We start from the raw sequence: 25,972 nt of genomic DNA on the forward strand, positions 1-25,972 counted from the left end.
TACTTTCCATCAGAGAGTTGCTAAAGCCGGGCAGAGAAAGGTGCCAGTTGTCTCCATCTTGTTTATCCTTCACAATTTGAATGAGAGGGAATGTTTTTGTGTGTGTGTGCGTGTTTCTCCGCTGTGGAGTTGATGGATGTTCTGGGCTTTCAAAGGCTTTGCCTCTACCTGGTAAGGTGGGTTTTTCCAGCTTGCCTGTGGTGGCAGGAGCCAAGCTCTGCAGTGCCAAGTTTCGAAGGGTCCAGCTGGCATAAGCAAGGCTCTTTGTTTTCCTGCAGTCTGCATTCAGCCCATCGCACAATGTTTTGTCACTGGCCTGAATTGGTATGCAATGGCGTTGACCTTGGCAAAAGAGTGAGGTGAGATGATGTATGGTGTGAGTTGTAATTGTTGCCTGCGTATGTAAATACTTTTACGCATGTAGGTACGTTTCATTCACATTCAACAATGATAAATTTCTCTATATGCTTTAAATTCTCCCATCACATTTGCCATTGTGTTTTTGAACAGCAGTGCATGACTGCAGAGTTTGGCAAACTTCTTAAGAGGCCACAAGTACCTTATTGGCCAGCTTATCTCAGAGAGACCTTCCTTTAGTTGCCCTCTCCAACAGGGACAGAGGGCAATTTATGAATATTCATGCCGCTGTCCTTGGATTCTAAAAGCAGTGCTTAAATCTACATAATTTGTGTTTAAGTGCCTTTCAGATGGCCTTTTCCTTTTTTGACACTCTCAAGAAAAGGAGCCATACTTGGTAATCAAGCTGCCATTGTAGGATGGATCCTAACAGTCAAAAAGCTGCTCAGATGTTATGGCTAAAAAGCAGCCATACAGGCTGTTTTATAAAATTGATTGTGTCTCTGTCAAGTCAAGGCTGAATGAGGGGCAGTTATTCATTGTCAAAAGTCTGGAGAAGTCCTGAGTACTGTATGTATGTATGCGTGTTTGTGTGTAGTGCTGGGTAAAAATTAATTGCGATTAACTGCATCCAAAATAGTTAATTTTGACAATACATGCGTGTACTGTGTAGATGTATTATGTATATATAAATGCACACATGCTTGCACATATGTTTAATTATATTTAGGTATAAAATATAGAAGTATGTTGCACAAATTATATGTACATTTAAATATCTATGTAAAAAAATTGTATAGTTTATGTGTGTGTATCACATATGCATAATAAATATATAGGTGCATTATTGTTTTTCTTTTTTTTATATAGAAGGTTGGGCTTAATCTCTGAAAGTGTAATGCATTCATTACTGTGTTTTTTTTGTTGTACTTTTTGTGAATCACAAGAAGCTCTTCAGTTCTATAGCTGATTGTGACAACCTCTGCCTGTTCGAAATAAACAGGAAAAAGCCAGCACTGGAGATTTATTTTATTTACCAGTAATGATAATGTGAATATAGTTGTTGTGGTACAGTGCTGTAGCATATTATATGCTATATATGATTATGAGCTTTCAAACCAGAAGTTCAACATTATCTTCTGTTGGATTCCAGGTCATATGGGACTACGTGGAAATGAACTGGCAGATGAAGCTGCAAAAAACGCTATCTCCTTGAATGTGACTGAATGTTTAATTCCTCCTGATGACTTGAAACCCACCATCAATTTGTACATAAACGAAACATGGCAAAGAGAATGGGACAACTGCATCAACAACAAATTATATGAAATTAACCCGAAAATAAGTGAAAGACATTTAGCAAATTATAATTTCGAAACCAGGCATGATCAGACGGTCTATACCAGATGTCGAATTGGACATTCTAGGTTGACACATTCATATTTATTAAATAACGAAGAATCACCTAAATGTAATATCTGCCAGACTGCTCTTACCATCAAACATCTTTTGTTGGAATGTAGAAGTTTACATTCCGTTAGACAGGATTTTTATAAGGAGAGTACTTTGATGGACATTTTTAAAAACGTACCACCAGGAAGAGTTTTACATTTTTTTTTTAATCAAAAATAGAACTGAAAAACCATATTTAACTTTGAATAAATTTTTTTGTAAATTTTATCTATTTATATTTTATATATTTGTCTAAGTAATTTATTTATTTATATATTTTTTATATAATACGAATTTGTTTTTATCATTTAATAGTTTAATGTATATCCATTTGGCCACGAAATAGCCATAAGTTGCTGATGTGGCAATAAATATGTAATAAATAAATAAATCATTATGAGCTTTCAAACTAGTTTTAAAAACAAAATATTCTCAAATACAATACAAAACATTCCCAAAAGCCCTCACTTCATTAACAAAGTAAATAGATAAACAATAAACATTAATCAATGAATATATCACAATAGGCATTTAGGCGCTAACTTCATATAGCGATCTCAAATAAGCAAACTCAACTTCACAATTTGATACAAAAGAAGAATTCAACATCTTTACCACACTGGGAACAGGGAAGAATCGAATACAACATAATTTCACAGATAATTTGAGAAGAGCAACAACATGGATTGCTCACTGTGCATTGTATAGTCTACTTTATTACCCACTCTGCGATCTCCCATATGCTCACTCTTAAAGGGGACAGAACACAACACGCTATTTGAAGATAATAAAGCTTCAGAAAACTCATTTGCAGTCAAATACGTATTTGTTTTTCGCAAGATAAAAGTTTTAAGCATATCGGGACTGGTGAGAGCTCAAAATGTGGTCTCCAATACAAAACCTAAGATTATCTGCTCGGTTTATGAAGGGGCTCAACTAAGCCGGTGTTGCAGCTGTTAACCATGTGTGTTCCACCACAGAGAAATGAGTCTGTCAACTGTCACTCAAACCATTTGCCATGGTTACTAGAAATGTTTGAAGCGCATTTATTTCTAACTGTGAGCAAAACTGACTGGAACTACCTGTGCGTTTCAGCGGAAATAATGCACCCCCTCCTGCCAATCAGAATCAAGAATTTCAATAGACCATGAAATATATGTGTGTGTGTCTATGCATGTATGTGGAATCTGATCAGATAGATTGCCATTTGTGTCTCTCCTGGCTTGCCGTAGAGAGGTAGGTTGTCTTATGTGGGCTGCTCTTTTGAGAGCTTCAGGGCTGTTTTAATGAATGGGTATCTGGCAATAGGCCTTTTCTTTGTACACAGAGCCCAGCTAAAGTGCATTGTGTTGTATTGTTTACCGAGCATTTTCTATTATTCTGTATGCGAGCACATGTGAATGTCAATGAAAACCTTTTAAACAGCCTAGTTTGAAATGGGCTATTTATGTGTGTGTGTTTTTTTTTGTCTGAATATTTTTGTTTTTCCTAAATGAGAGGTGTGCATGGAGGCGGCCCATTTTAGCAATGGGCCAATTAGCATTGCCTGCTTTGCTCAGTCTTTTTATTTTTAATGTGTATGCACAATTGTACACCTGAACAGTAAGTTAATGTGATCTAATCAGTCACTGTTGAGCGTAATGCAGTAATAGCACCTCTGTCTGGTCTAAAACTGAAATAAATGTGTGTGATAAAATGATTATTGTTTTTTTGCTTATTTATTTAGACGGTATTTTATTTTCTTATCTGAGACCAAGTGTAATTTTAGCTTTTTGGCTTCAGTTGATCATTTATACCCAAACTTGGAAATCTATCATCACAATGCACAAGAGGCAAGCGTTCTGCACTTACAATAGGACATTGTCTTGCTTTGAGAGAACACCGTCACACTCCAGGCCTCTTGGGTGCTTCAGTTTGTGCTGGCATCAGTGTCCCTACTCTGCATTCCTGTATCTTCTATCTGTCCGTTCCTGTCCTCCCCGTCTCCTCTCCTCTCCATGTGGGCTGACGATCTCCCAGCAGCGGTGGTCGCGCAGGACCCTGCTTCCAAGCTGACGCCTGCTAACCGCTGCTGGCTCTTTGTGGGCAACAATGGCAGGCCAGGCCCCAGCCTGAGGCCTAGACAGACCCGTTGACAACAAAGGGGGCCTGTGAATCGGAGGCCCAGTGGGCAGCCGGTGCAGGGGGAATAAAGCAGGTCAGGGCCAGATTAAGAGTGCTGAGGGGAACACAGCGCAAGGCTAACGGGTGCATGCCAGCTCAAAAGGCACTCCTGAGAGATCGAGGGAGGGAGACCGCAGACAATGGGGAGTTTAAGGAGGAGAAGGGGGGATAGTTGGAGGAGGAGCGTTTGTAATTATAGATGCCGCCATTGCTGCCTCAGCTGATTCCTTAGCTGTGCACACCTTCAGGGTCTCATCACTGTAATGCATGCAAAAGCTAAGCTGGAAGGGCTTGTTGGAAGCGATGCCTTTGTGTTTGCTCTCCCCCTCCCTTGTTTTTTTCTTTTTTTGTCCTTGTCCATATGCTTAGCTTTGGTTTGATAAGCATTTTCTGCAGGAGAACGTAACGAGCGACTGATTGATAGTAAAACACAAAGATGATATAGTTTAGCTTCTCGGCACCATTAAGGCCTCCTAATAAACAATGTACACAAATGTAAGTCATTTGCATAAGCCGAAGAATTTGGTCTGAAAACCAATAAATGCTTACTTTAACCTCTGTAGTGTACAGTTTGAAGTACACTCTGTTTTCCTTCAGAAAGATTAACAATTGACACCTGGACCCCATCATCATTATAAAAATGACTCTGTGTGTGTATATGTGTGTATTTTAGAGGTGTAATGATACATCACTGCATCAACGCCATGGTTTAGTTTGGTTCACTGTATTTGAGTCATTGTTCGGTTCTGTTTGCTGGGTTACAGTACAATTGGAATGTTCAGTTTAGGTTTACGTTGTTTTCAAACTCATCAAGGGATAATCCTATCTTTCTGTCTGTCTGTCTTTTGTGTATGTGTTCACTGTTTGAGTAATAGTGGAATAAATAGCTGCCGTCACTTTAAGATCTCAAGTCTGATGAACTTTCACTTTTAATCATGCTATATGTCTGTTCAAGCAAATACTGGCTCAGATGGCATTTCTACACATAAGGGCTCATACTGAACGCATCTTTGCTTCTAAAAACGCGAAACGCAGCGGTTCAGAATAGTAGAAAAAAGCACAACATAAAGCACGAGGGTATCCCGGTACAGGGTGCCTGTAAACAGAAACTTGCAACACTTGCCTCACCTCCATGTTCTTCTGATTGGTCCACTACTGTGGATCTGACAGTGATGAGCTGCACTGTGTGGGAAAGTTTAAGTTCTTAACTTCACAAGACGTCTAAAAAACATAGCATTTTACATTGAACGACAAAAGAAAAGAAAGTTGCGTTCTGTGTGAATGGCACCCAAAGGTTATTTGACAGCAGCAAAGATGAAATTGTGCGCTCTCCAAGAAAATTATTATTATTATTATTTATTTTTATTTTTTTTTTTAAATTGGCTTTATCGCTACTATGGCTGGCAAGTATCACTAAAGTCCCTTTAAGGCAAGTCATTTCACTTGGCGGCCATCTTTGAAACAACTCTCCGGCAGTATGCTCAGGCATTCTGTTTGAATAGGGTAACATCAAATTCTCCAAAATGTACGATTAAATGTCATGTTAGGAATCAACAATAAAATTCAACAACACCTGTCTCTTTAGTTTTATTTCTAAACATTTGAATCACAAATGTACAGAAGCCATATTGCCATATTGACCGTTACACTTTCCCCGTTCAAAACTATATGAGTGACACGTCTTGTGTATTCTATAGTCTTTGGTATCACTAAGTTATACAATAGCTATGCAATAGAGCTGCACAATTAATCGAAAAAAGATTGCGATCTCGATTCCACTCCCTAGGTGATCTTAATCCAGCAATTCTACAATTCTGCCAATCATATTTTGAAGTTCAGGAGAGAAGAAAAGGCGGCCGCACAGGTCTTTACATTGTTTTCCATACCTTGTTCAGCAACGTGGACACCAGTGGTGTTGAAAGAGTCACACACTGTATTTATAAGGTATAATTCACCCAAAATACAATTTCTATCTTCATGTAATGATGTATTCGCGGCCGCGATATCACTCGTGAAGTGAGCTGCTGACCGTGAGCTGTTACCACAGACAAGATGGGTGTGCGCCTGTTAATGAAGTCTACTTTAGTGAACAGAACCTGCATAGGCTGTGAATAACAGGTTATAAAGTTGTAAATAACGTTCAGTTTGTGAAACAGAGTGATTGTTTGAGAGCCGCACGGGAAGTATGAACCGCACTTAGCAGTGAAAATGAAACCGAAAGCATGCATAACATTTAAATAATAATATGGCATTATTGAGTTATGATTAGGCTACGACAAGCATTTGATGCTTTTTTTCTTTCTTAGCGTAGACAAAGTGTTGTACATGAGAATAAGCAGTAGACCTACATATTAATATAGTTTTTTTTTACCATATGTTTGAGAAATAACAATAATAATAGCCCACTTATATTCACCTTTATTTTACATCTACATAATTGTGATCTTTATTTTAAGCAACAACAAAAAATCGCGATTCTCATTTTAGCCAGAATGAAAATAGGTTGTAATTTTCTTTTTGCAATATTTTGCTTAAATTTAATTGTATTATCTTTCAATTTTTAAATATGTTTGGTTACTAATACTAATACTGTTTTGTTTTGTATATCTCTAATTCTGTTTTGTTTAAATGCACCAAAATACATTGCCTATATTATATATATATAATATATTAGTGCTGGGCCGTAAAAAAATATCACTATTAATCTATTCTCAAAGTTGGGTTGGAAGCTGGGTCTATTCTATGCAAGCTATGTTGACTTTCACCCTGATATTTAGCGCAGATATATACCTGACCGGTGAGCCTTCTGACAAACAAGTGCCCTTCTGACTCAAAACAGCAGAATGCCTGACTTTAACTGCAGTTCGGCAGTTTCACTTTAACTCATGAATATTTCATTCATACCGCCGTGACAAACTGGGGTATTAGACGCAAATAAGGAGCAAGGACTGGTGAGAGTGTTATAGAATGTAATAACGCTCACCAAACGTAAAGAAAAAAAAACTTCTGCATTTCGCGGTGTGTGTATGTGTGTGTGTGCGTGCATGTGCGTGTTTTGTGTGTGTGTGGTCCTTTACTGACAGCCCCCTGTGTCTTGGATCTTGTCGGAAAATATGGCGAAAAGTCCTACATGACGGTAATAGTTTGATTGCAGTGTTTAATTCAGTAATGCCACTAATATATACATTCTCCACATGTCTTAATACCATTTCTGTTTAGTTCAGTTATGACTTTAGTCGCATTAAGGTAATCCAAAAATCTCTGTTTACATGGTAGACTTTTAATCTGAGTATTCATATTAAAATCGTGTTGCCCATGTAAACATACTCAATGTTTGACACACCGTCAGGGCTCTGTGAACTTGAAATTGAGAAGCAGCATTTTCTGTATGTACATCAAAAGCAAGTATGAAATCGCTGTTTGGAGCTTATATAGGGTTTACAGTTCAAAATTCATGTTTAACTGAATAAACAGTTAGTAAACACAAGTACATCTTATTGAACATCATTTATTTTCATCACTAATTATCATAGTAGAGCAGTTTGTGATGCATTTTGGAAATAGGAGATGAGCCCCTGGTCTAATGCGCCGCCTGGCTGGAGAAACCCGTTCTCAAAGACTTATTATTTGGGTAGCACACATATTCTGAATGCCTTCAGCAGAATTCAAATGAGCCATTTTAATTTAGGTTAATTTCTAAATTAACCTAGATTAATCTAGATTAAAAAAAAATCTATGCCCACATACTATATATATATATATATATATATATATATATATATATATATATATATATATATATATATATATATATATATATATATATATATATATATATATATATATTAGTAAACATGTTGTTTACTTAATGGGTTGTTGAGTAATGGTTTATTAGTCTTTTTTAAATGGTAGACACTGTCTTCTCTGGTGTTAGATGAGATTGCACTAAATGGTCCCGCATGGGAAAATATTCCTCCCTGAGTGAATTGATTGCTTTAGAGTATAGGGACTTGTACAGCTAGAAAACTCAAAAGTAAAATAGTTTTACGATTATGATTTTTTAAAAGATGATTTTTATAATTTTTGTTGTTATTAATATTTTGTTCATATCTTAATACAAATTTGATAAGTCCCATCAAATTTTGTGCATCGTTGCTTGATTAAGGGAATGTGAGAAAGGAACAAATAGTTGAGTTTAGAAGGCAGCAGGAGAGGAAGGAAATGCAGGTGAGGTATTGCTGCTGGGACAAGCCCAGAGTACATATTGACATTTTCTTACCTTGTAGATGAAAACACAAAGCACACAACAGATGCGTACTGGTCCTCAAATTTTTTTTCCGTCTTTTATCTGATACTGGTTTTACAGCTGCGGGGCAAACTGAAGTCATACCTCCTCATAGGAAACAGTTAAAGATGGAATGCTGTGGGAGAGCAGAAAAGAGACTTAACACTGTGAGGCCTGAACAAGCGTCATGCAAAGTCATTTCCTCAGTCAATCAGTTTTCTTTCCTCTTGTATTGATTGGGGATTTTTTTTTTTTCAATGGATGAGTCATAAAATATAAGCTTCTTAAAGCATTATCTATCAGTGCAGGCTATGCTTCTAGTGTGAGTAGAGCTCAAAGGAGCTATTGTGTCCTGCAGACTGCAGCTTGTCAATTGCAGGCAGGCAGATGGTTTGTACATGTTCGCATATTAAACACAACGAAGTCTGCATTTAGGGAAATGAGTGGTAAAAGGCCAAAGTCCAGCAGAAAGTCTTGAAGGGCTCATGCTGATGCACAAAGGCTGATGGTGGTTGGCTGTTCACAAGCAATCCATCAGTGATCAGGGAATGTGCAGGCCGGTGACCTTTCCTAGCTGTCAGATTGTCTTATACATGCAGGCTGCCCACAACACAATACCAATCTCCGCTTTCACTTCATGCACAGCGTCTTGATACTGACGGTAGTTCAATAATTATACGGCTAATATTTTGTATCAGACAGGCATTGTTTGAACATCTTTTCAATCTATTTAGCAAATGAACGTGCGTCGCGTTGTTGTTCTTTTGTGTGTCACATGTTTGCAGGGCATATTTGCTTTCTTTCGTCGCATCTGCACAAAGACGAGAACAGCTCAAGAATTACAGCCTTGTTTGTTCTCTGTAGCGCCGCGAAGCAGGCGAACGGAAACATATGCATATTCAGCTAGCATTTTAGATGCAATAGAAGAAAAACCTTGAACAGAAATAACAATGAAAGGATATCCCCCGCCTCTCTTTCCACACCGCACGGTTTCACTTCAAGTGCATCTGCTTTTATCTCAAGCAGGACATCTGGTTGCGCTTACGGCCTGTCCAAAAGTGCGATTCATCTCCTCCTTTTCGTCCCGTACGCCTTCAAATTCATCCGCCTCTCCGGCTTGTTTTCAGGTTTCGCCGGGTGAATTATCCAAGAATAAAGGCTCTTCAGCCGTGGCTAGTTTGCATCAGATGCTAAATTGTTGGTTTTGAACTACCCGGTGCTGTATGATTAGCCCGGCTTTAATTTCCCCCCTTCACTTCACGCACAATGCGCATGGCTTGGGTTATTGGAGACTGCGTATTCCTCTCCAGGCCTTATCTGCGATTTCCATGGACGTCAAACCTGCTGCTTTCTACTAGCCCACTGAAAAGGCGCTGATTGAGCCCCGCATGTCTCTTTCTTGAGGTTCACAATTCGGTGGATCAGAAATCAATTATGTGTGATCGTGACAAATGACTCGAGGGGGCTGCTGTTTGAGGGACATCACAAATGAATCAATCAAGCCTTTATCAGAGCAGATAGAAACCCCTGCGCACACTCTGAATGCGTGTGCCTGTGCATATGCATGTCTGTTGTGTGGAGATATATGGGTGGGGGGGAACTAGGGTGGATGCTGATGCGGTGTTAACCATATTGCTGCTGGGACAGATGGAAGATGGAATGGAGGGGAGGGGAAAGGCTGGAGGGGGAGGCTCCTTTTGGCCCAGTGCCTTCCGTACAGGACCCTGTTTGGCCTCTACGGCTGATTAGAGGTTAATGGTTTAAGAGTGTGTGGGGACTCCTTCCTGATTGGTCGAAGGCTCTTGAGTGGGTGTGTCCAGGAGTTGGCAGATGGCGCAGATAGAGTGAGGCTATGAGTAAATGAATGAATGAGGGGGACTTCTCTCCTGTTCCCCGATCAGTGGCCATCGCAGTGGCTTGAGCTCCCCTTATACAGCTCCCTCCCCAACAGATGGCCACTGGAGCTCAGTGGCGAAAATGACTCTGAGAGCCCAGGCTGGATGAGCGTGCATTAGTGGGCATCGCCAGTGGATTAATTATGACTGTTACACATACACAGAGAATCATAATGTGGCCCGGTGACTCTGTTGTGTCGCGATGCTACCGCAAAGCTTGGCGCCGAGATTAGAGTCGGACTAAGAGGGGTAGTTTCCTGGGAGAAAACTGCCCCGTGTCATATGGACGGTGACGCAGAAGCCTACGTTCCTTCCCCAGAGATGAGTTTCCTATTTAATCATCCCAAACTGTCATGTTTTGGGCTGCACGATATTGAAAAAATTATCCGTAAATACGCGTATTATACGCTATATTTTTTTAATTATGCGATTATATTGCGATATGATATGAATACAATTTTACCAGATGAGTTGGAAAGCAGTTTGGAAAGATTTTATCATTTTAGATTGATTGGGATGATTCTGTAGGGGAGTGCATAACATATAACAAACAATCTACAGGCATAGATAAATTATATGCTAACGAAATAAACAGCGTTTTATTTTCCGAAGAGTCAAAATGTATACACGTATATAATAATTGAATAATCAAATTAACAATAATACGGCATAGTCTTCGTTTTATAAACAATTCAATAAAATTATTTGTTATTCATTTTTAATAATGTTATAACGTTTTTACGTTTTAATAAAAATTACGAACAGTAATTTTCCTACGCCTAAATGCTTTTAAAACCCTCACACAGTCACAGGCCTCAAAAAACACTTGCAAAATGGTAAATTATAATCCAAACATTGCATATACTCGCAATGCGGCTATTGTGAATGATCACAGTGTGATATCGATGCTGAAACGATATGTTGTGCAGCCCTAATATATGTACACTATTGTTAGGTTTTGTTTGCATCTCATGGGAGTAAAGGAAACACATCTGTTTTTAGGGCTTTGCTGCCGTTGGAGTTTGGTTTGTTCCAGTTTCTTCAACTTTGGCATCTGTTTGAGTAACTCACCTAGTTTCATTTGCTAGCAATTTAAAGTATGCTTTTATAAGAGTTTGGCTAGTCTGTGTTATTGCTATTCAAGTCTTTAAACCAATTTATACTGAGATATTTCCTGACCTTTTACACCAAGGGTGAGGACTAGAATTGTAATGTTTATGCTATTATGTTGATGGACAACAACATATTGGATGTTGGTGGCATTATCTTTAAATTCATTGTTCTTGGTGTAAATTACTATACATTTTAGCAGATATCTGAATAAAATAATGTAATAATCTGTTATGCCTGGTACAGATACATTTGAGATTCTTTGTGTGGTCATTTTTTACATTATTTCTTCTAGGCAATGTTGCATGGCTCATTTTGACTGATACCAACACTCCATCTGCTTATGACATCAATCCCTGCTCCATTTTCCAGCACAGTTCATCTCTCTCTCTGTCTCTCTCTCTCTCTGTCTCTCTCTCTCTCTGTCCATTCCCTTCCTCTCACCCAGGTAGCAAATTATCGCAGGGGTAGACTAGTATGTGTTTGCACCATGATAGAGGTTAGCTTGAAAAGAGCAGTTGTGGAGAGGATGGTGGATCAGCATTCAGTCCTGCTTCTGAGCAACAAAAGGCCTGGTGGAGAGGGTGGGGGAGAGCCTGTGATATGAGAGAGAGAGAATAAAAAGACAAGGAGGGCTCTTCATGTCCATCAGTAGCAGATGCGTGCTCTCTCAAATGCAACCCGTCACATGAGCCTATAGGCTCATCTGCTACTCTGTAACCCCACCGACGGACCACGTCATAGACACCCGTCATGGCCGATCCTAGCACTAGCCGCTCAGAAATCCACGGTCTGATCAGTAGTGGTGCTGTTGTTGTTTTAATAATGGTAAAACACTATAGTAGTAATAACTATATCAAATTAACAGTTTACATAAAAAGAATAAAAATAACAATAAAATAATACTTGAAAATATTGTTGTTGTTGTTGTTATCAGAATCAAGAATTAACAGACCATGGAATAAATGTGTGTGTGTAGTGCTCCGTATAAATGAGTACACCCCTTTTGAAACTGAATATTGTTATCAATTTGTTAGTAAATATAGTAAATATATTTTGGTACATTTTTAAACCGAAGGGTTTTATTAAACCATTATATCTATTAAAGTAAGAGTTTGGCCACCTAACATCTTCAGGAATAGAATGAAAATACATTTAAATTTAAATAGGTTATTGCCAAAAGAAATTACAAACTACAAAATTTCAACAATTTTATGCTTTTAAAATCTTTTTCCCATAATATTAATTTAGGTGTACTAATTTAGTTCCAGTTTTGGCTTTGGTACTGATTAATATACTGTATATGCATAAATATATTATTGGAAATTGTCCTATAGAAAATATTAATTTAAAGAGAGACCTGTGAGGGGTATACTCATTTATGCTGAGCATATAGTACAGATTCTTTTTTTATTTTATTATTATTATTTTTTTTTTTTATTTGATCTTTTTGATACTTGCTGTTATGATGGTATAGTGGGGGACTAGATACTGTAGAGAATAGAAAGAAGGAATGGTTGCAATGTTGTTATTTGCACTTTTCTCATTGGTCACCCCTCTGCATGAACAGATTCTGTCTGATAAAGGGTGACACATAGGACAAGTGGGTTTAGACAGCACAAGACTGTAGAATGACTTCTCTTAAAAGCAGCTGGGAAGTGTACTTATTTCAGCCACCATGAACATGTAGCATTATCATTGTAGGGAGGCTCGCTCAGCAGCTTTTGATACTGGGGTGGGATGTGTCCTTCGTGTGACCAATGGGAAGGAGTCATTGGAAAGATCATGCAAAACTGATGCTGATAGCCAGTTCAAATTCAGGCCTGTTTAGTCTCAACTGTAGTTTCTTGCAGCCCAAGATAATACATGATCTGATAGTGCAAAGGTTCACATGAAGGCACCCTTATTGCCCAGGGCAATTTTGAGATGTAAAACAATTCAGTCTTTGCATACATTGTGGTAGGCAAGGTGATCCATTGTTTGCCTTGCAAACTTGCTTTGGTACTTACTCGTATAATATTTTGGCCAGAGTAGCACGCCATACCTGGCGTTTTGCAAGCAGGATCTGTTTTATGTATGTTCTTTGCATACTGACCCAGTCAGTGTCTCAGAGGTGATCTTACTTTGTAAGGGCAGATATCTGCAGCATGGTAAAATCGCAAAGTTTGATCATTCTTGCCTTAGCCCTTACATGAAAAATGAACCCTATAAATGCACTCTTTCCTTACACAGTTCTGTGAATCTTTGTCTCTCTAACCAAATTCACTTTGAACTCCACATTGTGCCAAAAGTAATTTGCAACACATAGGGGCACTCCCTCTCTTTTTCTGTCTTTTATCAAAATGAAAACAGACATCACCATAAACTCCCCTTAATCAGATGGCTCTGTTGTGTTGGCTGTGCCTGAAAGGGTTTGGCAGTAAATTGGACGTCGGATTTCTTTTCTCCAAAATCTCGGGGCTGAGGAGGGGGCCGACTTCTCAGAAGAACTCGTCTGGAAAAGCCTTTTGTGGGATTTGGCAAGGGAACAGCCGGCTTTGCTCATGCTTATTAGGCACCCCTGTCGCACCAGCCGAACCCTAGAATTAATTGTGATGTGTGCGGTTGTCTGTCTCCCTGCATATGTGTGTATGTATGTGGGCACATGTAGAGGCACCTCCTAGCTCTGGTACAGTTTGTTCTGGTCATGGAGGCTTTATTCGTCAGCTGGACACATTTCTGGGCATATGGGGTGGTAATGAAAGAGACTTGCCCTGCGTGTTCCTGTTAACAGCCTGTTCCTTGAATCATTTCAGCTGTTGATTCGGAAAGTATACATGGGATCTCAATTCTGTCAATTGTAAGCTTGCATAGTGATTTGAGATTCAGATGGTCTGTGTGAACCCTTGTAGTTCCTGTGAATTGTGACAAAAGACTCTATTGCAATGGTTTAGAGTGATACAGTAATTCTAGTCCCCCAACCCCCTTCCTTTGGCTTTCATCATTAATAATGTAGCAGTCAAAGTGAACAATGAGTCGTCCCATTGGCCACAAATACATGCATACATTCTTGCTTCCTTCATTTCATTTATCCCTCCACTCTTAGTCTTCCATGAGGCTTTGTTGCTTTGGGTATATTGCTTTTAGGATATTGTCGAAAGTGCAACCCAAGTCTTTCCATATTTGATATTTACCATAATCAGCCATGTTGGAAAAGAATATTTTCACAGCCATTTTCCAATACGGCACTACTGTAGAATGATCTGGTTGGCATTTGGAGATGGATTGCACTTTGCAATTGGATAACATCTTGCATATCTTGTGGTTTGGTAACCATTAGTTACCCAACTAGTTTCTTGTACAGTCAAACAATCAGATACGGATTTGGTAGCAGCCTAATTTGCCTTTAGGCAGTCCTGGTTACCAATCTTGACTTTCAACCGCTAGATCAATTTACATTTACACAATCAGTATAAGAATTGTTTAAGACCAGTGAAAGAAACTGTAAATGCTGTGCTACTCAAATAGCATCAAACGCCATTGTAAACTTTTCTCTCTGTTTTTTTCCTATGTAGGTTTTCACCTCAGTGGAACAGTTATGGAGCCGGCAACGCAATCCGAGCCAGAGACGACACACAAGGTGGCCATCAGCTTTGACCGTTGTAAGATCACATCAGTGACATGCGGCTGTGGAAACCGTGACATCTTCTATTGCGCACATGTAGTAGCGCTGTCCTTATACCGCATCCGTAAACCCGAGCAAGTCAAACTGCGGCTGCCCATCTCAGAGACACTCTTCCAGATGAACAGAGACCAGCTGCAAAAGCTGGTGCAGTATCTTATCACAGCCCACCACACAGAAGTGCTGCCCACCGCCCAAAAACTGGCAGATGAAATCCTGTCCTCCAATTCTGAGATCAACCAAGTACATGGTGAGCATCTGAAATATTGACATACACGTTTTTTCCACCATCAAAGCAGGCTCACACTATGCAAAAATGTAAATTCCATCTCTTTCTGGTTGTTTGTCCATTGAGCCTCTGAAACCAGGAAGTCCATCCTCCTGCCCTTAGACCTTGTTTTGAATGGGATTGAAGGGGTCAAGCAGAAGGCCCTTATCAATGTTTAATCAGTGGCTATGCTTTGAATCCGGAATGTGCAGAATGTGTTAACCTGCCAAGATGTTGGATCAAAAGTGCAAAAGGCCACCTAGCCCGAGCCCTGCTTATACAAGGACACACACCACCTTCTGTTTATAGCAGTTTGCACCTCACTAGCCCATTGCAACCATTATAAAGCCATTAAGTACACTAATAATTTACTGTTATGCTGAACGGGGTTACAGTCTACCACAATCTAAAGCATTAAAACAAGCTCTCTTATTTCAAAGCACTTAACATGCAGCACAGCTGGCTCCATAGATATCCTGTACATTTAGATACGCTCATAGTATATAATACCAATGCTTATGTCACACACTGATGATAATCTACTGTATGTAAGTTATTATTGCTCCCCTAAGTCAACCCAAGCCTTTTAAGAGCTAATCTCCCAACTCAAGATGGATCTTCTTATCATATAACACATGCCAAGGACAGGGAAACGTGCAAGCGATGCAGAATCAACTGTTCCGCTTCCATATATAGCGTGTATATATGTTTAATACCCACAGGGGCACCCAAAAGGGGCCAATAGTCAGATCAACTCTCTGTGCAGTCTGTATATGAAGCAGCTTCATGGTGTCTTTAAGTGGAATTCAATAGGGCTGAATGTGCTGATGTGTTTTGTTCTGAAATGGAGGGGAGGGGAGGTGTTGTAAACCTAAAGTGCATCGACATATTGGAAATACAGTAAGACCTTCCTCAGATAAAGTGATTGCCTCTAATGCATTTTGCCTTTCTCCCCTTTTTTCATTTGGAAATCTTGACAGTGGGACACAATCTTTTAAGAATTGAGCCTCGGTCGCTATGATTTGAGTCACCTGGGTTAGTTTGTAATAGTGAAAAACATGGAGATTCTGCCAAAAGGGAGTGATATTATTGATTTCTCGTTGTGGTTTAGAGGCTCAGGAAGTGCTGCTTTTCAGTGTGTTAATGTGTAGACACGTTTTTTTTTCTTCTGTCTATTGTTGACATGCAAAAGCTTGTAACCCTAGTTTCCAACTCTGTTTTTCTACCGATAAATGATACTGTAAGTTTGATTGCTGAAAGTGTCCAACATTAACCAAGTCCATTTGTCTCTCAGGGGCTCCGGATCCCACAGCAGGAGCCAGTATTGATGATGAGAACTGCTGGCACCTGGATGAGGAACAAGTGAGGGAGCAGGTCAAGCAGTTCCTCTCTCAGGGAGGATACTATGGCTCAGGCAAGCAGCTAAACTCCATGTTTGCCAAGGTGAGGCACTCTCCATTTCTCTCTGTGTGAATGTGTGTGTGAGAGAATTGTGCGAAAGGTGCTATTATGGTGAATTATGGGCCCATGAAATCCTAGGAGGCCCATTTAAATCAATGTATTTTAATTAAATGTCAAGCTGCCTCTTATTTTCAATAGCCAGTGCAGTTCATTGCTTTACCTGTCTGCTATCTGAAGATTTGAAGGACTGCATTACAGAATTTGATATCAATGCTAAAGATTGTGCTCAAACGCATCGACATTCTGATCTTATAGTCATCTCAGCTAGAACACTTGAGCTGTTTTCCATGCATCTTGAACTAATTACTTGCTTTGTTCTTTAAACTATGATGCTGATTTGTGCTTGATACAGGTGCGTATTAGACCTATGCTTGATGCAGGAGGTAAAATGAGAATTGTGTGTTTTGTGCAGGTGAGGGAAATGCTGAGGATGCGTGACTCAAATGGTGCACGGATGCTCACGCTAATCACGGAGCAGTTTATGGCTGATCCACGTCTATCTTTATGGCGACAACAGGGCACAGGCATGACTGACAAATGCAGACAACTCTGGGATGAGCTTGGTGAGTCTTTTCAGCTTAACCTGTAGGGCATGTTTCTTGATCAACATCCTTGCTTTTCCTGGAACAACGCCGTTACCAGCTAATCGGAGTTCCCTCTGGTTTTAGAGGTGCTAATAATTGGTTAGATGGTTTGTACTGGGTGTATTATCAACTACGCATGTTGATCCAGGAACGTGTCCTGCTATGCTAGCTCTAGTTTTTCTGAGATTAGTTCTATATTTGATTAGGGATGCATATCCCCATCCCTCTTCTGTAGTTCTTCAGAATTGAATCTTAATCATTAGTGCTTACTCTTCTGGTTCAATATCCTTAGCCTTAAGCACATTTGTGCATGTGCACCGTCTGACCTGCCGCAGTTCAGTCAGGGCAAGTGGATCAGAGCACGACTGACTTAGTCTGCGGCGCATGCAGAGGACCGGCCGCCTGCCTCTATCGGGATGGCATGAAAGGGCCAGGATCAATGAGCTTTAAAGCTGCCTCCTATTGATCGGACCATTTAAAGAGGTTGATGAGAGCACATCCTGAAGAGGCTCATTTGAGAGCTGCGTTTCTTGCTTTCCTTTTCCTCAGAATTGGTTGTAGCTGTAAACAAGGCACACCTGCCGGGATGACCGTGCATTCTGATTTTGCAGGAGCAGGCGCATTAGGACTGGGGTGTCTTATAAATGTGCAAGCCAGTTCAGTGTTTCGGTTGCAGGAGCCTGTTGATTGGCTGAAACCAAGCAATTTGGCCAATCAGGGTTGCATGTACATGACAGCAATGGAAAAAACGCAGGCCAGCCATCTGTTACCTAGATACAAAAAGGCATCGCACAGCCCTGCCAGTTACATGAGCCCACCAGACAACCCTACACCTGCCAAATTTCATATGCTCCCCAGTGCCAGTGTTTGACGTTGATGCTCTAGAGCCTCTTCTATTAAATGCACTGATTTTTTTCCATCTCCCAATTAGAACCAAATCAAAAGCTGCGCTCAAGACTAAACTGGTTAAAAAGTGCCTAAAAACTCAAAAAGTGTCATTCAGTACCTCCTCTTCTTTTTCTCTCTTTATCCTTTTATGCTCATTTTACCTTTTTAGATTCTCTCTCACACTCTTTTATAAGCCACTCTTCAGTTATAAAGACGTCTGTGTGCTGTGGGTTTGCAGGTGCACTGTGGGTGTGTATCGTGCTGAACCCACACTGTAAGAGCGAAGAGAAGAGCGGCTGGCTGAGACAGCTGAAGAAATGGGGAGACATGGACATCTGCCCTCTAGAGGACGGCAATTACGGCAGTGAGCTGCCCAACATCACCAACGCTCTGCCACAGAGCAACCTGGCTCAGGGTTAGCCTCTCTTCAGTTGATATAAATGTGAAATTTATTTTTCTTGTTGTCTGTTACTCACATAGCCTTGCTCTACTCTTTATAGACTCACTGGCCCGGCCTAGAAGAACAGTGTTCACAAGAGCAATGGAGGCCTGTGACCTGCACTGGCAGGATAGTCATTTGCAGAGAATTATCAGTAGTGACTTTTACATGTCTCCGGCCTACCAGAGGGAGGGAGAGAGCCTGCTCTTCAACCCCCAGGGCTTGCCACTGTGGCTGGGTACGTATTTACATGCCATTTAAATTGTACTGAAAAACATTTCATGATGGAGATTTCAAGCTGGTGAGCTTTTCCTAAATCAGACTTAACCATAACTCGCTGGGAATAGGGAAATCTACACCAAAGCGACACAGAAGAACCATATAAATCATAGGTCGCAAACTGGATTCCTGGATGGCCGCAGCTCTCCAAAGTTTTGCTCAAAACATAATCGAACACAGCTGATCTAACCAATCAAGGTGTTCAAGACTACTAGAGACTGTTAACCTGGTGTGATTTGGAAGTGGTTGGAGCTAAACTATGCGGAGATGTGGCCCTCCAGGAATTGAATTTAAGACCATAGAATGAAAAAAAATCTATCCATCTGATGAATGCTAAAAGCATCAAGAGGCATATGATATGACGGCAGCATGTGCATGCAAAAAACTAGGCATGGGATGATAACCAGTTTTAAGGTTTACCGCAGTTTGGAAAATAATTTTATGATTTCTACTGTACCGTTTCTACTGTATATGTAGTTTCTTTTTATGTGGTTTTTTTTTTTTTTGCACCTATTTTATTTAGTCTTTAAGGGCAACAGTATCTTCAGCAGAAAAGGACCCTCCACATCAAAAGCTACTGTTCCTAAATATTTTAAATGTTTCTTAAAATGAAATAAATTTTGTTTAATGGACAGAGTTTCCACGGGGCCTTAAAGTCTTAAAGTCTAAAATTTAAAATCTAAATTTTAGGCCTTAAAATCTTAAATTTGCTGTTCTAGGTCTTAAATATTTTTGCTCAGGTCTTATTTTTCCGATGTCCATGTAACGTTACAGCTAATGCTCATTTAAATTATTTTTTGTTGTTGTTGCTTGGTTTTTGTGGTGTTGTAGTTCTTTATTTCACTAGTCCATATGAAATTTGTGGTATTACAACTACAAAGGAGACCAACATGCAATAGCCAATTAGCTTTCTGTTATTGAAAAGATTTTGTCTGAAACGGGTATGACTGTACAGACATCTTTATGATGTGTCCATGTGTGATCATAGGGAGAACCAGATGACCAATAATTCTTGGCTAGAAATTGCAACAGCAATGGGAAAGGAGGAAAGTTTTAGTAAAAGTTTTGAAAAACCTGAGGTATAAGTTTGTTAAAACAAAAAAAAGGCCATGCAAAAGTGGAGACCCAGGTGGTTTTAATATTACAGAATATGTTTTTTTACCATTCATAGGTACCATTCTTTTTTTTGCTTTTATTCTTGCCATAATAAAAAAAACATAGTTGTAGAGCAACCCATGTTCTGTTGTCATTAATATTTAACTTTAATAGGAAGAACTGTCCGAGATATGAACAAAAGCAAGTGATGCATCAAAGTTTGATTCAAAAAATCTTGAATGGTTATAAAAATCTTTATAATCATAATAAATTATGAAAAAAAAAAAATAAATCTTCAATGATATTGATGATCTGACCTAGTTCCGTAAACTTTCTACTTCTCTGTTTATCCGTCTGATTTTACTGTGGGTTTCTTTTGACCGCCCACTGTCATTTAAAAGAATATCTCAATAGCGAACGCGTGAAGTATAAAAGCCTCGTCTGTTTCGTGAGGTGTGTGATGTGGCGCCAGGCGAAATTAAAAATCAGCATTAAGATGTTTGTTTTTTTGTAGTTCAATATTGCATCTAACCTGTCTTTAATACTGTTCAATTTGAAAACATTTATTTTACCACTAATTTTGCATTTTCTCTTTATGTGTATGCGTGTTTTTGATCTTGTGATATAGGTCCTAAATTTAATACTTAATGGTTTTAAAAAGGTCTAAAAAAGTCTTAAACTTAGCATTATGATATCTGCAGAAACCCTGATGGAGGAAAAGTTGTTGTCTTTTTGAACCAAGACATTTAAAAAGAACATATTTTAGAGTAGTACAATATTGTGATATTTTTATCCAAGGTTATTATACTGTCACAATCTTATACCGGCCCATGCCTACAACAAACAATGTTTTTGTGTCTACTAAATAATTTCTTATTTTTTGTGAATTAGCCTTAAGTCTGCGAGGAAACGTCACTTTCAGTAAGACTGTGTGTTCCTGCTGTGTTGTAATCAGTCTGATTTCACTTCTCTATGAGCCGAGACCTAAATTAAGCATCTAATATTAACGTTTGGTCTGAAACTTGCGACTTAAGCAGAGCTTCTCCATGTTTATAGATTGCCATATGACTTTTTTGCAGATCATGTGCCTACAGCATGCGCCAGGGTGGATGCTTTGCGTTCACATGGTTACCCCAGAGAAGCCTTGCGACTGGCTGTTGCCATTATCAACACCCTCCGACTCCAACAGCAGCGGCAATTAGACATATACAAGCATCAGAAGAAAGGTTTGCATTGGAATACACCAACCAAATGCTCACACATGATTCATTACACTGTTCACCATTTTATTTAGATGCATACAACGAAACTAAATGCATTTCTTTCAAAGTCATTTTAGAAATGGTCATGTGTTCTTTTGCTTATTTTGATGGTAGCCAAAGCATTGACATCCTGCTTCATATGTTAATATCTTTCATCCTGTCCTCAGAGCTGCTGCAGAGGGGAATGACGAACACCACCAATCTGGAGGGTTGGGTGGGTCACCCCCTCGACCCCATTGGCTGCCTTTTCGCCACTCTCACGGAGACGTGTCGAGTAGAGGATGACAATACCATGGATACCGGAGGTACACAATTATAGGCTGTCATCGGACTTCTGTCCTTTTACGACACTCCGAGCCGCCTTGGGCATTATTCGGTTTTTCGCTCAGCAACTGGCCAGTGTCTTTGAGTGTTCCATTCAGTCTACTGGAGCCCCATCTCTTCGCTTTTTACAATTGCCCTCCTTTTCTGAGCAGTGTTAAGGGGTGCTATTGTATCAGAAAGGTCATTCTGCCCACTCTGTGGTGTAAAACGTATAAAATCAATCAGCATTTGCATTCCATACATCCCTCCCAGCTCAAGCCAATGGAAAGTGTTGGCCATTGTATTCCTGTAGTGAGGAACCCACAGAGAGGCATTGTGTGCCTGAATAATACTGGCAAATGGTACTGTGACTTGGAAGAGTTTGTGCATATCTGTGCGCTTGTCCCGTTGTAGAGCTCCCCTTTTGGTCACGACACTGTAGCAGTCGTGTTAGGTTGTGTGTGTGTCTGTTGTGCATTACACTGTATGTTTGTATGTGTGCTAGAGAGCATAGCTCTTTGTTTGACTCTGTTGCACAGTTGGAAACATCTGGCATGTGCTGGGATGGGGGCGGACTCTCAGTTCTATCCAATCAGAATGTCCGAAGGTCAGGATCTTAGCTTAGCGGGACTAGCAACAGCAGCTGTAGTGGCGGCAGCAGTGTGGAAAGCCAAAACAATGCTCTCTCTAACCCCTCTGCTTTACTACTTAGGCAGTTTACTGTAAACCAAAAATGACTGGATAGGACACCCTAACTTGCTTAGATTGCTTTGTGTGGGTTTTTATTATGATTCTTAAGAGATTCCAGTAGGGATGTCATGGCAAGATGGTTGTGAACCCATTGATTTCTGCGTCCTTTTCACTGTACAAACAGGATTGGTCAACAGGATAATTTGCAAGGGAGGGATTTAAGTGAGCTGGTGTTTAGGGTCTAAATTCTTAGCAAACAGATGGTGTTTTTCCTCGGCTTTTATCCAAACATCCTTAGATATTCATGTTGCTGCCTTAGTTTGTGATGTTTACATGTACAAAATTGTAGCCAGTATTTTATTTTTATTTTTATTAAGCGACTATTCAAATTATCGCAGAGAAAAAGGCTTTAAAATAACATTAACAAACACCGCTTTGTGTTTGTGTAATAGACTCTGGTGAGCCAAAGCCTCCAGTGTACCAGCATGTACCAGTGTGGGGATGTCCAGACGGAGGAGAGTCGTACCTGGCACTGGCTTTAGAGGTTGCGTTGATGGGCATGGGGCAGCAGCGACTGATGCCCGAGGGCCTGTATGCCCAGGACAAGGTGTGCCGGAATGAGGAGCAGATTGTGGCCAAGCTGCAGGAGATGGAACTGGATGACGTATTGGTGCAGACACTTCGCAAACAAGCGATCCTCCTTTTAGAAGGTACAAACTCTCTTTGTTCTCAATATCACATTTACTTTTCAACCTTTTGCTCTTGTCGTCACTCTGTAGGCACTCTTCTCCCAGTGTGGAGCCGTTCCTCCCCTCACAGCTCTCTTGCTTTTCCCACAACCTTTTCCCCCATGTGGATCTCTGTCTACTTTTATCTTTTCCTCCTCCCAATCTCTAGCCTGGATATGTGTGTGTGTGTGAGAGAGAGAGAGAGAGCTTTGCCTGTAAAAAGATCTGCAGGCTGGCCTCTGCAGTGTCCCCAACTCCCTTCCCCAAAACAGGCCACCCTGCATCTGAGCCTCCCACTGACACGCGGTGTAACCTTAGAGCAGACATCTGCGCTGCTACTAGGGAGGACAGACTCTGTCAAAGCCCATGAGGCCTTGCCGCCTGTTTGCCTTCTCATCGTCCTCCCCAGCCGTCCCAGCGATACTCTCCACTCAGATTTCTCTCTCACTTGCTGTGCGCGGCCTCACTGACTCACCAGTCTCCTGTCCATCAAGCTGGACTCAAGTCTGCAATCTGATATGATGGACAGCTCAGTTCTGATGTGCTCTTCTCTCTGTCTCTGCATGTCCAGGTGGTCCCTTCAGCGGTTTGGGGGAGGTCATCCACAGAGAAAGCGTTCCAATGCACACATTTGCCAAGTACCTGTTCACCGCCCTGTTGCCACATGACGCAGACCTGGCGTATAAACTGGGCCTTCGTGCAATGAGGTGAGCCTCAACATCCCGTGTTTATCCCCGTTTCTGAATATGCTCAGTTCTGTGATATATAATTTATAGTATTATTTACAGTGCTTTCCACAAGTTTGAAATATACATGGGCGGTGGCGGGATCGAAACTAGATTTACTAGTTAACTATATGCGACAAACAAAACAATTAGATTTTTAACACTATTTTTTTATTATCGGTTTTGAACTTTTTCTTTTCAGTGGGTTAAAGTAAAAAAAAGATTGCTGAAATAAATAAATAAACATCCACTATTTCTCTCTTATGCTATTTCTCTTATAAATGCGACAAAAATTTTTTATATATGTATAAAACATGTAATATATCAACATCATCAAATTAATAAAATATACAGCAAATGAGAAATAAATGACAGAAAAAGGGAATAAAAACAGACAATGGCTGCGTCCAAAATCGCAAAACAGTATGCGAGCCGAGTAGTATGTCTGAATTCATAGAATTCGAAAAAACGAATGTGAGAAGTACCCGGATGACCTACTACTTCTGACGAGATTCTGAAATGCACATCGGATGGACGCTATGCTATTCCATGATGTCTCACGAGAGAATTCATGAATGGGAGAGAAGCGATGCAACTCTGTGGGTAGGACACATGATCAGGACAAAATGGTGGATGTTGTACCATTCATACTGCTTACATTCATACTATACAGAAAGCACTTTTCTTCTTGTTTAAATTCAAATGCAGTACCTACTGAGTAGTAGGCGGTTTCGGACGCAGCCAATATCTCTAAAAAATTATAATAATTACAAGAATAAAATGTGTAGATTTTTTAAAAATAAAACAAATGAGTTGATTACCCATTTCTAATGGTGTACAAATATTCTGCAGCCAATTTAAATGGAATTTCGTCCTCTCTGAGTATTTAGCAAAGTTTTTTTGAGTCGTTTAGATTAAAGAACTAATTAATATCTCTCTCATGCCTTTGCACATAAAATTAGCAACAGTTTAGAAAACGAAAACAAAACCAGATCCCAGACATTTTAGTAGATTTAGAAACCCTGGCTGGATGTAATAAGGTGCGGATCTCTGTGGGTCTCCGGGGCATGTGAGTAGATTTTCCACTAAATTGCTCACGAATGTTTGTTTATTTTGGCGGATACAAAAAAAGTGTAAAAGCATGATAATTATAGTAAAAAAAAAAGTGTCACTTAATATACTTGGGCGGCTGTTAATATACTTTGGGCGGCCCGCCCCAAAGTAAAATCTATATGTAGATTGGTGTGAGTGTATATGTATGTATGTATATATATATATATATATATATATATATATATATATATATATATATATATATATATATATATATATATATATATATATATATATATATATATATATATATATATATATATATATATATATATATATATATATATATATATATATATATATATATATATGATTCTCTTTGTTCAGGACACTACATCCAATAGTACAAAAGACAGACAAAAACAAAACAAACCACACAATATACCTTAAAAAAATACAGTTATGCTAATATTTCATCAAAGGTGACTAAAAACGCACCTCAGTAAGCCCAGGATTTATCAACAACATTAAAATATTATTCTCCAATCGACAGAAACTTATAGATCAAAGTTCTTATCAAAGCAAAAAATGATTGAACACTTACCTTACAAAATAGTTCACTTGCACTACACCATCTATGTTTTTTAAGAAGAATCCTTATACGATTGTATGCAACATCCAACTGTGTATAAAAAATTGCAATAAATCCTAAAGAGGTTTACCTTAACCTGCTCCGAACACAAATAAAACTTTCTTAGCAGCATATTTGCGTGAGCATAAAACTTTCAACGATCCCTGTACATAACATTATCATCACTCATTTCTTCAGTAATGATATGCCCTAAATATTGATATAACATTTAAAACTTGCCCTGACGAAGAAAAATCTGGTAAAATCCTATTTATCTACAGTTGAAGTTGAATTATTATTAGCCCCCCTTTTAATTTTTTTTTTTCTTAAATATTTCCCAAATGATTTTTTAACAAAGCAAGGACATTTTCACAGTATGTCTGATAATATTTTTTCTTCTGGAGAAAGTCTTATTTGTTTTATTTCGGCTAGAATAAAAGCAGTTTTAAATAAATTTTTTAAACACTGTCTTAAGTTCAAAATTATTAGCCTCTAAGCTATATATATTTTTCGATAGTCTACAGAACAAACAATAACTTGCCTAATTACCGTATCCTGCCTAGTTAAGCCTTTAAATGTCACTATAAGCTGTATAGAAGTGTCTTGAAAAATATCTAGTCCAATATTATTTACTGTCATCATG

General features: G+C 39.3%; 1 protein-coding gene across 1 annotated transcript in view; it reads left to right on the plus strand.

Moving 5' to 3' along the window:
* The window catches only part of zswim5 (zinc finger, SWIM-type containing 5), a 55,865-nt gene that overhangs the window by 22,025 nt on the left and 7,868 nt on the right, over nucleotides 1-25,972 (plus strand). The window contains exons 2-10 of the mRNA XM_056476447.1: nucleotides 14,817-15,173; nucleotides 16,486-16,634; nucleotides 17,065-17,215; nucleotides 18,363-18,539; nucleotides 18,625-18,801; nucleotides 21,017-21,163; nucleotides 21,367-21,504; nucleotides 22,645-22,902; nucleotides 23,492-23,627. Of these exons, the coding sequence (XP_056332422.1) occupies nucleotides 14,817-15,173; nucleotides 16,486-16,634; nucleotides 17,065-17,215; nucleotides 18,363-18,539; nucleotides 18,625-18,801; nucleotides 21,017-21,163; nucleotides 21,367-21,504; nucleotides 22,645-22,902; nucleotides 23,492-23,627 (1,690 nt within the window). The remainder of the gene's footprint in view (nucleotides 1-14,816; nucleotides 15,174-16,485; nucleotides 16,635-17,064; nucleotides 17,216-18,362; nucleotides 18,540-18,624; nucleotides 18,802-21,016; nucleotides 21,164-21,366; nucleotides 21,505-22,644; nucleotides 22,903-23,491; nucleotides 23,628-25,972) is intronic.

This window comes from Danio aesculapii, chromosome 2 (assembly GCF_903798145.1).
Source record: "Danio aesculapii chromosome 2, fDanAes4.1, whole genome shotgun sequence".
NCBI classification, from domain to species: Eukaryota; Metazoa; Chordata; class Actinopteri; order Cypriniformes; family Danionidae; genus Danio; species Danio aesculapii.